Source organism: Mastigoproctus giganteus, chromosome 8 (genome assembly GCF_048544385.1).
Source record: "Mastigoproctus giganteus isolate SK-2022 chromosome 8, ASM4854438v1, whole genome shotgun sequence".
Classification (NCBI taxonomy): Eukaryota; Metazoa; Arthropoda; class Arachnida; order Uropygi; family Thelyphonidae; genus Mastigoproctus; species Mastigoproctus giganteus.
The window spans coordinates 4739458-4754885 of record NC_143582.1 but is presented as its reverse complement, the minus strand read 5'-3'; the positions used below and the strand labels follow the sequence as shown (position 1 = coordinate 4754885).

At 38.0% G+C, this 15428-nt stretch overlaps 1 protein-coding gene across 1 annotated transcript in view; it reads right to left on the bottom strand.

Annotated features, from left to right (window-relative positions):
* The window catches only part of TfIIEalpha (transcription factor IIEalpha), a 56145-nt gene that overhangs the window by 14636 nt on the left and 26081 nt on the right, over positions 1-15428 (bottom strand). The window contains exon 4 of the mRNA XM_090378977.1: positions 4607-4832. Coding sequence (XP_090235103.1) covers positions 4607-4832 — 226 coding nt within the window. The remainder of the gene's footprint in view (positions 1-4606; positions 4833-15428) is intronic.

Below are 15428 nucleotides of genomic sequence, written 5' to 3'. Positions count from 1 at the left end.
GATGATTAATAAGTTTATTAATATTTATGTTGTCCATTATTTTGCTATTGAAGTTTAAGATTATGATTGATTCATTTGTTGTAGTGCGTAGGTTTTTTAGACTGAATTTACAAATATCGTCTATTATATGAAAGAGATGTTTGAACTCTAAGTTGAATGTGTGTATGAACCTGTGTAGTGCTTTCAGTATACTGTGTTTAGTGCTGAAAAGTAAATTATGTATATATTGTACATCTATATTATTTTTGTCCCAGTCTTTAAGGGTGGCATCAAAATTGCCTAGAATAGGCTTATGTTTAATGTTGGTATTTTTAGATATTTTAGAACGTTTGTGTGGTTTGTTGTGGAATTTAATTATATTGAATTTGTCACATATACAACAGTCTGTTAAGTTGTTGGTAATAATTTTATGGTTGAATTTATTATTTAGACCATATGGGTATATAAGGTTTTTAATTTTAACATAAATAGTTCTTCTTGTTTAGTTCTAATGTTGGTGTTACTAATATGCGCTAGAATGGATATGTATATATTAGTGAAGCTGTGTGATTGAAAATGCATATATTCTATTTCTTGTTCCATATTATTACTGTGTCTATATAGGTAGTTGTTGATGTCTGATCTGTGTTGATTTAGTCTCAGGTGTAGTTTATTGCTTGTTTGTCCAAGCAATAAACTTGTTTATGTATTTTATGTTACAGGTATTGCAGGTTATAAGGTATATAATATTGCTGGATTTACAAAAGGTAGGTTTTGTAGTATTGTTTGTTATGTGTTGTGGGTGCATACAAGGACAGGTTAAACATAGTTTATTATTGCATGTGTTTAATTTAAGGTTTTGGATCCCATATTTATCTAAGAAGCATTAGATGCTGCTGTGCTCTGTTTTGTAAAATGTGTATGTATTGAATTGTAGACGTGTTGCGGGGTACAGTACAGAGCATGTGTCCCCGGGGTCAAATTTATTCTACTCTGCCCATGTAGTATGTTTTCATTGATTTCTGACTACATATATATATAAGTTACACAAATATAAAATTAAAAAAATATATATATATACAATGAAGGGTGAATGAAGTGTGGATGCAACCAGGTGTAGACCGTAAGTTCAAAAGTAGGGATAGGCACGGTGAACATATAACATGCAGGTTGTGTATAAGCTGTTCTAGGTGGCATGAGCTCAGCCTGGACAAAGCTTAGGATAATAATCAAGAATAATGACAGAGAGAAGCTATATGATATGGGGAGGGGGGAAATTAAGTTTGAAACCAGACAAGTCCGAATTACAATAACATAACTTATGGATCAGGGACACTGCTATAGCAAAACGTACCCTACAGCCATAATGTGTATATGTATATATAAAATATCGTAGGTAGAATGTGTTAAAGAGCTTTATGTATAGAATTAAAACTAATGAATATACCGTATACCCTGGGAGCGATACATGTTGTGAAAGAAGTGGGGGGGGGGGGGGAATGAACCGGAAAATAAAACGATAAGAATTGCAAAAATTGAAAAAATACCAAAAAATTTTTTGAAAAAAAAAAAACAACCAAGGTGAAAATAACATTGCAGTGTCTTTCATAATTTGTGTCATCATCAGAGGTCATCCACCGAAATCATGAAAAAGACAGCAATGCTCTTACTTCTGTTTCCGACATGTTCTGTATGCATAGGTTCACGCGTGAAATAGCCACGTGGTATTTTACTAATTTAGATTTTAAAATTTTATTAACTTTGAATTTAAATTTGGATTGTGCAAAAATTAAGTTAATGTGCTAATAAAAGTATTGCATACAGATCATGGATGACCGACCTTACAGAAGTAAGTGAAACGCTATGAAAATGAAAAACGTAAAGCCAAAAGTAAGGAAAATCGGTATAGACAGTAAGACAGGGACTTACCGTTACTAGCAGAACTGACCAAAAGACTGAGTTAGCGGGTTATCAGTATATTTATGTGTGGGTACGCTAGCTGCTCCTAGTGTTAAAAAATTATCGTGCATGTTTTTGATTGAAATGAAATGAAATGGGCAGTGATGATGCGCTAGGTTAAATGCATGATGTCCAAACTGGCCAGGATAGTTAAGAAATATAATAGCTGACAAAGTAGCGGTAAAAGGCAGCTAAACTTTGTTAAGGAGAAAAATAGATTGGGTAAAGTTAGAAAATAGAGTCCCGCTGTTGCGTGCGGTATACTAATGGCTCACAGGACATAGGAAGTAGAGGCTAGTAAAGTATACATACAGAACATGTCGGAAACAGAAGTAAGAGCATTGCTGTCTTTTTCATGATTTCGGTGGATGACCTCTGATGATGACACAAATTATGAAAGACACTGCAATGTTATTTTCACCTTGGTCGTTTTTTCAATTTTTGCAATTCTTAGCGTTTATTTTCCGGTTCATTCCCCCCCCCCCCACTTCTTTCACAACATATATCGCCCCCAGGGTATACGGTATATTCATTAGTTTCAATTCTATACATAAAGCTCTTTAACACATTCTACCTACAATATTTTATATGTACACATATATATATATATATATACTGCAAATTGGCAATAACCCTCAGCGGTATGCCAGGTGTTAAACTCTTTCAAAATCAGTATTCAAAACAAGCATTTCAATTTCTGTTGCTTGCATTTTATGATTATACTATTATTCCATCTACTGATATAAAAGCAAAATATGAATGTGCAACAGAAAATTAGAAAGATTTAGCATCTTATATCAGTGTGTCTCAACCAAAATGAATCACAAACTGGTGGATATTCATGCTACGTTTAGAGGAGCTTAGACAGGTTGACAGGAAGGATATACAGCAATAAAAGTTTCATAGACCAGCAGTTGAGAAACAGTATTGTGAATGGCATATCTCAAACTATTCATTCATTTGCCATCTGTTTATTCCTTGTATAGATAATGGGCTAGGAGGGTATATACAAATATTTGATTATTTATAGCATACATTTTTTTTTTTATAAAAGTTTTATTTTAAATATCATTCTCATGATATTTAAAATAATTATATCAAGTAGTTGAAATAGTCTGTTGTACATATTAGTTTTTTTGGAAATTTACGTCAATATTACATAGATAGAAATTGAGGTTATTTTTACAGTACATCCTCTTAATGAGACCAAGTTGGTGAGTGTCATCCTGAGCATGAGATGCTATTATCTATTTCTTGTTTTTGGGAGTGAGATTAAATCTTCCATGGAAGATTTAATGAGAACAGTAGACTTCCAGGTCATGCTTACAGTGACTACACGAGTACATTTCGAGATAGTGAACAGGTTCCCTCCCAAACAGTTAAGCCACTGCATAATTCAATAGACAATTGTTAGAAATTTATGATGAGAGGCAGGTGCAGAGGACCAGATTTTAGGATCATATAAAGGTATAGGTGTGAGCCATCTTTTAATGTATTTGACAGTCAGTGGCAGCCTACAAGTTCTAGGCAGATGGTCCAGTATGCAGCATAGGTCTTCTTGGTGTTTTGGAAATGTTCTTTGAATTTAAGTCTTCATCCCATGTTAGCCCTAGGTCTGTATGGGACAAAACTCTATGAATTAGCTTACCATTAACAACAGCTTAGTATCAAAGCAGTAACAAAGAAACTGGATTCCACTAAGTAATACTAAGTTAGTATTTGGAGAGAGTGGAACTTATTAAATGCTCCTAAAATTTTGTGGAAATATTGTAATTGGACAGAATTTGATTCATACTCCACTCCATAACTCTCTATCCAATTCAACATAGCTATTGGTTGCTACGTTGGATTGGATAGAGGGTTATGTGTTTGTATTCCCATGTGACATCTTTCTTTAAAAATCGAAAGCAGTGTTCCCAGAGAGCCATTCTTCTGGTCCAAGACAGTGTGGATCGATTTAGTGGTGCATGTCACTAGGAAGGAGGTGTAGTACATGATGAGAGGTGCTTGATTCTTAATTTCTTAACATCCACTTCAATCTCATATTCCATTGAAAAGAGGGTTTAGAAACACACTGTTTTAGTCTGGATGTGAAGATCCTTTCTTTGGTGTGAACAGTTGTTATCTGGTATATTTCCACAATTCTTCCTACCTGGGTAATATTTATAATTACCAATAGGTGTGGGATTTTACAGTTAGAAGACAAGATAATTGGGTCATTAAGAATAAGGGATAACAGACTACACACAAATTCATTCATTGACAAATTTAAATATCCTGTTCTACACTTGTATCTGAACTGTAGTCTTGAATTATAAATTTATTTTAATTCACACAACATTTCTTACTGAAATGTCTGGATATGCTGTGCTTTTTCTGCAAAACTTTCCTCATTGATAAGTTTTTTTTTTTTAAAGGCTTAATGGGGAATAGATAAATTAAGAATTATAAGCTACTGTAAACCTACTTTGTAGCTTTCAGTTAGGTAAATATACAATAGCTAATAAAGGGTATGGAAAAAAATTCTCAATCCCAAAAAATCTTGAATTAGCTAAAGCATCATCATTGAAAAAGCCATCGTACAATTTCTATTACAATTTTATAGAAAAAAATAAAAAATAAAAAATACCAAAGAAAAAAATCTTAAGATAACATATTTCAAATTTACCTGTTCATTCTGAGCTTTGCGTACAGTGCTTTCTGTCATCCATATGGGTCTGTCTTTCTTTTCTTGCTGTTGAGCTATTTGCAAAGGCTGTTCTCCAATATTCACAGTGATTTCTTGGTCACCAGTTAAGAGATAATCCCTAGTACGAGTAGCTTCTCCACTCCAAATATTACCATCTCCAGGAGGCCGTTGTTGTAAAACTCTGGGTTTGGTACCACCAATGTCTCTGCAATTATTTTGTATATACATACATGAATACAGTTCTGGAGATCAAATGGAGGCAATTTAACATCAAAGCAGTTACATGATTGAGGCCAACAAAATATGGCTTGAGAAATTATCAATTAGTTTAACTTAAATGCTTAATTTTATTTAATTAATTAAGTAATAAGCTTTGATTTTTTAATATCCACATGGAGCTAATTTAAAAGTTAAAAAGCATCATAGGTGTAAATGACAAATCCTTAATATCATAAAAATTCTGAACTAAATTAAGTTTGAACCAAAATTTACGAATGAATTAAAAACTATTTAAGTAGAGATAAGGACTTCATAATCTCATTATTTAAGGCTATTGTTAGATCACACTTGGAATACTGTGTTCAAGCATGGAGACTGCACCTAAAGAAAGACATTGAGCTTCTTGAAAGGGTCCAAAGACAGGTAACTCAAGTGGTGAGATCGGCAAAACTGTACCCATATGAGGAAAGACTTCGAATATATGGGTTCTACAGGCATGGAAACTAGGCACCTTTGAGGAGAATTGATTGAGGTGTTTAAGGCTCTGAGAGGCATAAGTAAAATGAATGAAGACGAAATTTTCAAGGTTATAAATGATTCTAGAATTAGGGCCCATAATTTCAAGTTACAGGAGGAGATGTTTAGATTGGAATGAAGAAAGTTTTGTTTTAGCCAGCAAGTAATAAATTACTGGAATAACAATTACATGGATGGTAGAGGCTGACAGTTTGGGGAAATTCAAAGGTCAGCTGGATACTTACCTACAGGAGGAAGGAAATGCATAGGTTGTCTTTTCCTTTTATTAACTTTTTATTTTTTAAAATTTTCTTATTATTATTTTATTCTTTTTTTTGGATGGCATAGCATAAGCCATAGGCTTCCTTGCACCATGTGGCCATTGCTAATACTAATACTCAATCCATTCAAAGCTTCAAACACCTCAATCAGATCCCCCTGCAGGTGCCTGGTCTCGAGATGCTGCAATTTGCAGAACTGAGGCTGTGACCAAACTGTGTTTACTACCTGGGAGACCTTTATACGTTACGGTCATGTGCAGTGGCGGTGCAAGAATTTGCTCGTGTTAAGTCCTTCAGATTTTATGTTTAAGTATGAGTAACCCAACAACACCTTATACTCTTGGATTGCCAGAAGGGAGCCCTTTCCAATGGTGATGTCCTTTTTCATTTCGATCTTTCAGGTAAAGCACCTTTTCACTTTTTTAATATCGCATATTGCTTGCCTTTGGCTTGTTGCATATAGCTCTTGAACCACCACTGTTAAGATAATTCCCGTACAAGGCCAAGGATAGCCCAGGGCAACAGAAAGAGCTTCTGTAAATAACACAATAAGCGGCATCTGTTGCTATTTACAACCCACCCCCAACTGAGCTAACTAAGGGTGAGCATTGTGTTTCCTTCTCTCTCATAGTGACAATGGCTGAAGCTAGCAGCGCGCCCATTGAAAAAATTTGAAGCATACGTCTAAAAGCTGAGATTCTTACAATTAATGTATTTGTGACCAGTTTTTTGGAGGCTGCTGCACCTCCTTGAATATTAAAAAGCTTAGCAAAGCAAAGAAACAAAATTTTATTTGCCTTTCGTGTGCAAAACAACAGGACAGCTCAAAAGAATCAACTGATCTGATAAACGTGGTTGAAGACATTCAAACTACAGAGCAAATTCTGTCTGAAGTAACGGAAACTCCCCTCTCTTTCTGTAAGGCTGCGGACCAAAACAATTCCTCCATACTCGAAGACTCAATTCAAGACATTCTTGAATGTGATGCATGCCCAGAAAATTGTGGGCATGGAATACTAATGTCTCCCACAAGGCAGCAAGCTGAAACATCACCTCTAGTTACAGTTGCTAAAAATAAGCTTACAAAGATGCTCAGTGAGTTCATGGAATCTATCTTACAGCAATTTAGTGCTGAGATCTCTGCAAACTTCTCTGACCAATTACTTCCCATCTATAAACTCATATCCGCCCTGCAAGAAGAAAACAACCTGCTTAAAGAGCAAAATATCAAAATCCTACAGTGTAAAGCGACTGGTGGAGAAGATGTATAGCCTGGAAAATCACACCCGCACGAAGAATAAGGACTACAGGCCCCCCTTCTTCCCCTCAGTCATCCAGTGATCAACCAGGTGTAAAGATTAGCAAAGCAGTTGATTGCTCTCTGCATTGTGAGGTCAACTACACTCCTACCACTTATAACAAAGCCAGTTGTCAGTCCAGCAGTTTGGCAAGTGCCACTCGCAATATACAAGAAGATGGAGCGGACAACTGTCAGAGCTCAGCTGCCTCAGAGGCTCCGTCCCATCATCATATCCTCCTCAATATGCTTTCATTTCAATCACTGCTGAGCAAATCAACAGCGAAAACTTAATAGGAAAAAACAGGACAGCAGAAGTATCCTACAGCCTGCACGACCCCAGTTCCAGTAGTATTACACATTCGCCTTTGCCAGAAACAAGTGGCAACACCTCAAATGGGACCCACACTACTGGTAATAATGTCTGGCAGTGTACAGCACCTTGCTTTTCTAATCGCAAGGGTCATGGTACTGACGTTCGTAGCACATCCAACCGAGATTTGAATAGGCTGGCCAAATATAATATTACACGAGAGAAGATGTTTATCTCCATATTAGGCCCTTCAACGCAGCCTAGTAACATTAAAGATATGTGTAAAACTGAGTTTGGATTAACAGTGGAAGTTAAACAATTAAAGACGAGGCATCCTGCTTACGCCTCATTTGTTGTCATGTGCCCAATGGGACAGTCCTCGTTGCTACTGAATTTTCAGGACTGGCCGGTCCGGTCACTGGTGAAACCATATAGGGATAGATGGATGATAAGATCAAATAGCCCTTCTGAAACGTCACAGTAGCAACCAAACCCTCCCCATTCTCTGAGACAGGAGACTGGCAGCCTGCGGTGTTTTTTCCAGAACATTCGAAGCATTTCCAACAAGCTTCCTATGTTACAAACCTGCATGATAATGGCTGACTTTGACTACACTTGCCTTGTTGAAATGTGGTTACGCAATAACAGACAACTAAACATTTTCGCTAATCCGCTCGGATACAAATGTATTGACACTGGAAGAACTGAAAAACGGGGGTGGAGGAACCATGATCCTATATAAAGATGAATATCAGTCTTCAAAGGAACACCTCTCCAATCAGATAATTTTGAAGCCACCTGTGCTACCTTTTTCAATGGGAAAATAAAATTACAAACCTCAATCCAGCTGTAGATACGATCCTTTTAGGAGATGTTAACATGCCAATTCCAAAACATACCGACGCAAAAAGAAATCTTGACTCTATCTTGCACAACTGAATCTGAAACAGCTGGTTACTCCAGCAACTAGAGGGAATCAGTGGTTAGATGTTGTCTATTACAATACATTCCGCATTAGATTAGCAGATAACTTGTTTCGCTTTAAGTCAGACCACAAACCCATAGCTGTAGAGACCACACTCAATATTGCTGGAACCAATCAGAGGGAGGGCAGAAATTTTAATGGCATGCAAAGAACGACCTTTTCTTTAAAATATATCAAGCCAAACATCATTCTCAAAGAACTTCGAGAATACAAATGGCAAGAACTAAGCATGAAGCCGGCAGAGGAAGCTCTCCAGCTTCAATGTTGCTGAAAGCTTAAAGCTCACAAAAACTGCCTATGAAGGAGCATCGAAGGTCATAAGGATAACCGGAAAATCCAAAAACTGGTTTAATCCACAGATAAAATATGTCTTTCGTAAAAAGCAAAGACTTTACAGGAAGTGGATGAAGACAGGCCATCCTAATGACCACATTCTGTACAAAAAAAAAGTGCTCACTTTATAAAACTCAAAAGACAAGCACATTACGCAGATGTACTATCAAAGCTCAAACAAGGAAAAAAGATCATTCGGGACAACAGAAAAAAGGGTCTCATTACTGCCGAGGTATTTACCAAATGATCCAAGAAGGCATTTGGACAACCTCCCATGTCCAACCAATTAGCAACAGAAGAAAACATGAAGAGAATAACTGATCTCCTTCACCGAATCGTAGAAAAAGAAGAATCCGTTTCAAACTTACTAAGAAAGACACCTCAAACAACCATCACAATTACCAAAGAAAACCTCACGAAAGCCATAAATGAACTTCCTAATAAAGCAACTGTTGGTCCTGATAACTTCCCTCTTTTCATGGCAAAAATCTGCAGCCCTTACATTATTGAGGTGTTTTTTTTTTTTTTTATGTAAACCCCACACACAAAAGGTATTAGAACCTATAGTACTTAGTACCGTGCTTGGGTTGGAGGTTGAGAAGACGAAAGAAGATATTTGTTGGCATTGGACTTGAACTTCTGTAGATTGTAATTTTCAGGAAATACGTACGAAGGAAGGTTGTTCCAGAAAACGGCAGTTGAATGAATAAATGAGGAAGATGAAAAGTTGGTTCTGTGGGTTTGAAGTTGGACAGTAAATGGATGTTGGCTGGTGGCGGCACGTGTACGGACTGTTTTGAAAGAGAGAGCGGGAATTATAGAAGCCAATTCAGAAGAACAGTGCCCATGGAAGTATCTGTAGAAGAGACATGCAGCAGAAACAGTACGTCTATGAGAAAGCGAGTGGAGAGACTCTGTTAGAGATGAATCATTAATTAACCTAACTGCCCTCTTCTGAATGGAATCAAGAAGCCTGAGAGAGGTTTTGGGGGCACCACCCCAGATCTGCGAACAATATTCCATGGCAAGGCGGATTTGCGATTTATACAGAGTGAGCAACTGTTTGGAAGAAAAGTAACGCCGAGAGCGAAAGAGAAAACCAAGTTTTTTAGATGCAGAGGAAGCAATATTTGTAATGTGCTTGTGCCAAGAGAGATTAGAAGTCAGGGTAATCCCTAAAAGAGATATATAATTTTGCCTAGAAATCGGAGTGTCACTAAAGATAAGCATAGGAGCAGAAGAATCATTTTTGCGAGATATAAGACAAGACTGAGTTTTAGAAGAACTGAAATCAACTAAGTTGTCTTTGCCCCACTGGAGAATTACCTGAAGATCGGCATTTAAGGAATTGGTAGTAGATTTTTGAGAAGTTAAAGCTGATTGAGCAGGGCAAGGTTTCTCAAAATGGAAAGTGGAATGCAATGTGCTACCATCAGCAAAACTATGGATAGGATTCCCAGTCAATGGAAGAAGGTCATTAATATACAAGAGGAAAAGAGTGGGGGAAAGAACTGAACCTTGGTGGACACCAGCATTAGTGGAGAAGTTAGAAGACAGAGAGCCATCTACCATCACCCTCAGTGAGCGATCAGAGAGAAAACTGGATAACCAATTACTAAAAACAGTTGGCAAACCATAAGATGGAAGCTTGTTTAGAAGACCTTTATGCCAAACACGATCGAAAGCCTTTGAGATGTCAAGAGCAACTACTTGTGTTTCACCGAACCTTTCCATTGAATTAGTCCATAAATGGGTAACATAAGCAAGAATATCACCAGTTGATTGACACAGACAGAATCCATAGGGGACGATCGTTGATCAGACGATCGGTTTCTAGGTAGTTGAGTTGGCGGTTAATTGATTTCTTCATTACTTTAGAAAGAACAGAAGTAACTGCAATGGGATGATAATTGGATGGGAGGGATATGTCACCCTTTTAGGAACTAGTTGGATATGAGCCAATTTCCAAGCAGAGGTTAAAACATCTTTGGAATAAGAAAGTAAAAAAAGCGGCAAAGAACAGGAGTAAGTTCAGGAGCACAGGTTTTGAGAACAAATGGAGAAATACCATCAGGACCTGGAGCTTTCTTTGCATCAAGATTTGTCAAAATCCTTCTGACATCCTTTTGATGGAAGACCACAGGAAGCATTGAATGGAGCATGTTGGGAATGGTGGGAGGTGTTTTACCAAGATCATTAATACATGAGTTTGAAGAAATATGGGATGCTAGCAGGTCAGCTTTATCCTTGGCCGAAGTGACAACAGAACCATCTGGTTTTAACAGAAGTGGGAGCAGAGATGGGCAAAAGTTGTGGCCAATAGCTTTGGCAAGAGACCAGAATGCTCGGCTACCATTAGGGCAAGAAGCAAGTTTTCTACTCTTAGTCTGCTCAAAATCTAGTTTGGACTGATTAATAGCTGTTTTACAATTGTTGCAAGCTTTGGTGTCTTTAGTTTAAGAAAATGAAACTGAAGAATTGAAAACAAGCCAATTACGATATGCAATGTTCTACTCTTGAACAGCCTTAGCACATCTATTGGAAAACCAAGATTTTAAATTGGAGTATGGAATAAAGGATTCCATTTCTACAAGAATAATTTCACTGACACGATCTGAGAAAATGTTGACATCAGAAGTTTTGAAACGGTAATCCGACCAAGTAAAAGAAGAAAAGAAATCTCGCAGGTCATCACATTTTGCATTCTTGCAATGCCAAACAACACGAGGTTGGAATAGCCATGAGATAAAGGCACCACTGGAGAAGAAACAATCACCAAATTGTGATCTGAGGTGCCTAAAGGACCATTCACTTTGACTGTGTACTTAGAAGGGTTGTTTGTGAGAAAAAGAACAAGCATGTTGTCTGTATGGTTAGAATTGTTAGGTATTCTTGTAGGTAAATGAACATTCTGTGCAAGGTCATTAGTAATTGCAAAAGCCTCAGCATCTCGACCAGCTGGGTTAGTGTGACTAGAAAATGGAAGCCAGCTGGAGTTGTGAACATTAAAATCGCCAAGGAAAATTACCTCACTGTTAGGAAAGTTGGACTGGAGAAGTCAAGTTGTGAAGAGAGGAAGTCGAAGAACTCCAAGTGATTAGTGGAGTTGGGAGAATGGTAGAGACAACAGATGAATTTGATAGAATGAGGTAGAGAGATTTTAAGCCAGAAAAGATCAAAAAGAGGCGATTCCAAATTACCAAGTCTCTTACAGGGAATATCGTAATGGACATATGCAAAGTACCACCTTTGAGGCGAAAGGAATCATACAGTGAATAATTTGGGCAACTGAGATGTTCACTAGTTGAATCAACCGATAACTGAGATTCTGTAAGAAAAAGTCCATGCAGTTTGGCAGACTGTAAGTCGAAATAGACATCATTGAGATTAGAATTGAGACCACGTATATTTGTGAAATGAACTAGGAAGCACAACCTTCCAGCTCTGATTCGTACCACACAGCTTGCCAACTCTCTCGGAATTCCACGGCTTCCCACCTTAATCGATGACCAACGCCTCCTAGCAACAGTCAAGATGATAACAGGCATAATGGCAACACCTTCATTCTGGGATACCTGTGGCTGGAGGATCCCCCCCTGCTGCCCTTAGGGCCAATCCCGAGCTCTACTCGCATTCAGCATGACTCCATCTCTCGGATAGGTTCCTTCCTCAGCAGATGCTCAAGCAAACCCAGGCACTGGACGCCGACCTGAACAAATTCGCTGCTGACCGGACTTACCGGAAAAAAATTATGACGAGTAGGACTAATCAGCAATGACTGATGTATACCTTGCATCTGTTCCTGTCTGATTGAGCTGGTGCTCTTATCTCGATGTTAAGCCAGCTCAAGCAGATTTAACTCTCGTAAGGAGTTCTCTCCTTTGTATTATAATATGTTTTCTTTGTAAAATTACCTTTTTGTAAATAATTGTTCAATTTTCCCAAGTTTGGGAAACTGTAAGCCCCTGGCTTTATGGCCGTGAAGGGTAATAAAAGATTATCTCTCTATCTCTCTCTCTCTCTGAAGTGTTTGGGAAGGTTTAGATCTTTTCGCAGATAAACTTACTCTATTAATTTGACAATTCATGGTGTATTCAATTGTAAGAAAAATTGGGGGTGGACATGCTGTATGAAGTAATGAAATTTTTGGATATGGCGTACACATGGTAAGAATATACCCAGATCCTTGACATAACGTGGCCTCGACAATGCCCCTCCGCATACACACTACTCGGACTCCGTCCAGTCACTATTTGACAGAGTAGAGGTACCAAGATTATACAGTAGCTGATCTGGATGCCTTCTAAAGAGTTACCAATAGGTTCGGTCCGGTGTACTAACTAGTAATCAGCTGCAAACACCGTTTTAGAGCTGTACCCTCGAAATGTAAGGAAGATTTTATCTCGCCAAGATGTCTATCATAACCTCAAAAGTCATCAGTCATACTGCATGATGGAAGAGTTTCTACCATTCTTCCAACTAATCACTTGGAACTCTTTGACTATCTCTCTTTGCTACTTGAATTTCTCCACTTTCCTAACAGTGAGGCAATTTTCCTTGGTGATTTAGATGTTCACAACTCCAGTGGCTTCCATTTTCTAGTCACACAGATCCAGCTGGTCGAGATGCTGAGGCTTTTGCAATTACTAGTGGCCTCGCACAGATTGTTCATTTTCCTACCAGAAAGAATACTAGGCAATAACCAGACAGCTAACACGCCTGATCTTTTTCTCACAAACAACTCTTCTAAGTACATGGTCGAGGTAAGTGGTCCTATAGGTACTTCAGATCACAACTTGGTGATGGTCTCTTCTCCAATGGTGTTGTTTGCCATTACAAGAATGCAAAATGGGATGATATGCAAGATTTATTTTCTTCTTTTCCTAGGTCAGACCACTGCCTAAACGTTGCTTTTCAATAAATGTGCTAAGGATGTTGCCTATAGTAATTGGCTTGTTTCCAAATGTCTAGATTCATTTTCTGCTTAAACCAAAGCTCACAACAATTGTAAAGCAGTTATTAATCAGTCCAAACTAGATTTCAAACAGACTAAGAGTAGAAAACTTGCTTCTTGTCGTCCAAATGGTAGCTGAGCTTTCTGATCACTTACCAAAGCTAATGGCTGCACTTTTGTCAATCTCGTTCAAAACCAGATGGTTCTTTTATCACTTCCGCCAAAGATAAAGCTGACCTGCTAGCATCCTACTTTTCTTCTAACTTGTGTAGTGATGATCTTGTTATGAGAGTTGTTAAATAAATTATCTATCTAGCTATGAAGGAAATGGGAACGAGGCAAATATCTGGTTTTTATTTTTCATTGCAACTCCCCAGAACTTCAATATACTTGTTCCATTTTGTTGTCAATGAGGAAATAAATACCAGACAAATAAAATTCTTTGTCCTGTCCATCAAAGAATGCAGAAAGAGAGACTTGAGTTCATTATCATCAGCAAACCAATGTCCACTTAAGTTTACCTTGAGGTGTTGAAACAGGAAATAGTCAGTGGGGGCCACGATCTGAAGTGTAAGGTGGATGGGTAAGTTCTGTAAAGTCACAGTCTCTCAAAGCGGCAGCAACAGTATGTGACTTGTGCACTGGTGCATTGCCCCTAAGAAGCAGCACACTTCTGGAATGTTTTGCATTTTTCCTTTATGATATCCCTTAGGTTGTACAGTAGGGATCCACATGACTCTCCAGTGACTGTCTGCTTCTGTTCCAAGTAGTGAATGTACAAACTTCCCTCAGCATCCCAAAAAATGGTGGCCATAATCTTGCCAGCTGAAGGTTGTGTCCGAAATTTTTTGGGTGGCAAAAGAACCCTTGTGCTTTCAGTGTACTGATTCTTGCTTGGTCTCAGTATCCCAGTGATGAACCCATGTTTCATCACCAGTAACAATTCTGGACATGAAAGTTTCAGTATCCCTTCCATAAAGCTCTAAATTCTCCTCACAACACCATACTCTGAATTGCTTCTGCACAGGATCAGAAATCTGGGGACCCACCTTGCACTGACCTTATTCATCCCCAAATGTTCATGGAGGATGGTTATAACCATTCCTCAGATATGTCATATTCACTAGAGATTTGGGACACCTTTAAACGTCTGTCATTCAGCACATAGGTTTCCACAGCCTGGCACATTTCTGGAGTGGTCGCTGTCACAGACTTTCCTGGACATGGATCATCTTCGATGGACTCTCTACTCCACATGAATTGTTTTGACCAGAATTTCACCTGGTACTCTGAAGGTGCACTGTTGCCATACACAGCCACCATCCTTTCATGAATGCCCATTTCCTTCTTTGATGAGAAACTTGATGACTGAACAATGCTCCAATTTCAGCAAATCCATAATTTGATCAAAATTCGTATGATTCAAGTTGAGATAGGTAGGAACATGATAAATCATGAATCACTGAAATCTAATTCTGTGAAGTACTTAGGTAGATAATTTATTGAATGTCCCTCATAAACCACCTCCCACCATTCCTAATATGGTCCATTCAATGCCTCCTGTGGTCTTCCATCAGAAGGATGTCAGAAGGTTATTACTATAATTAATACCACTCATATACCACGTGAAATTAAGATAATCGTCTAAATCACTATACAACAACCATGCTGCTGTCAGACTTCTCTTGCTGATGCTCCCAAAAACCTTAAGTGCATACCAATACCTACTTTCTGGGAGCATTGGCAAGAGGAGTCTGACAGCAGCATGGTCTGATGATGGGTATCAGTAAGATGCCTGGAACGTCACCTTAAATTGTATAGTGATTTAGGCGATTAGCTTAATAAACTATATTATTAACTTCACATGGTATATGAGTTGCATTAATTATAGCAATAATCTTAA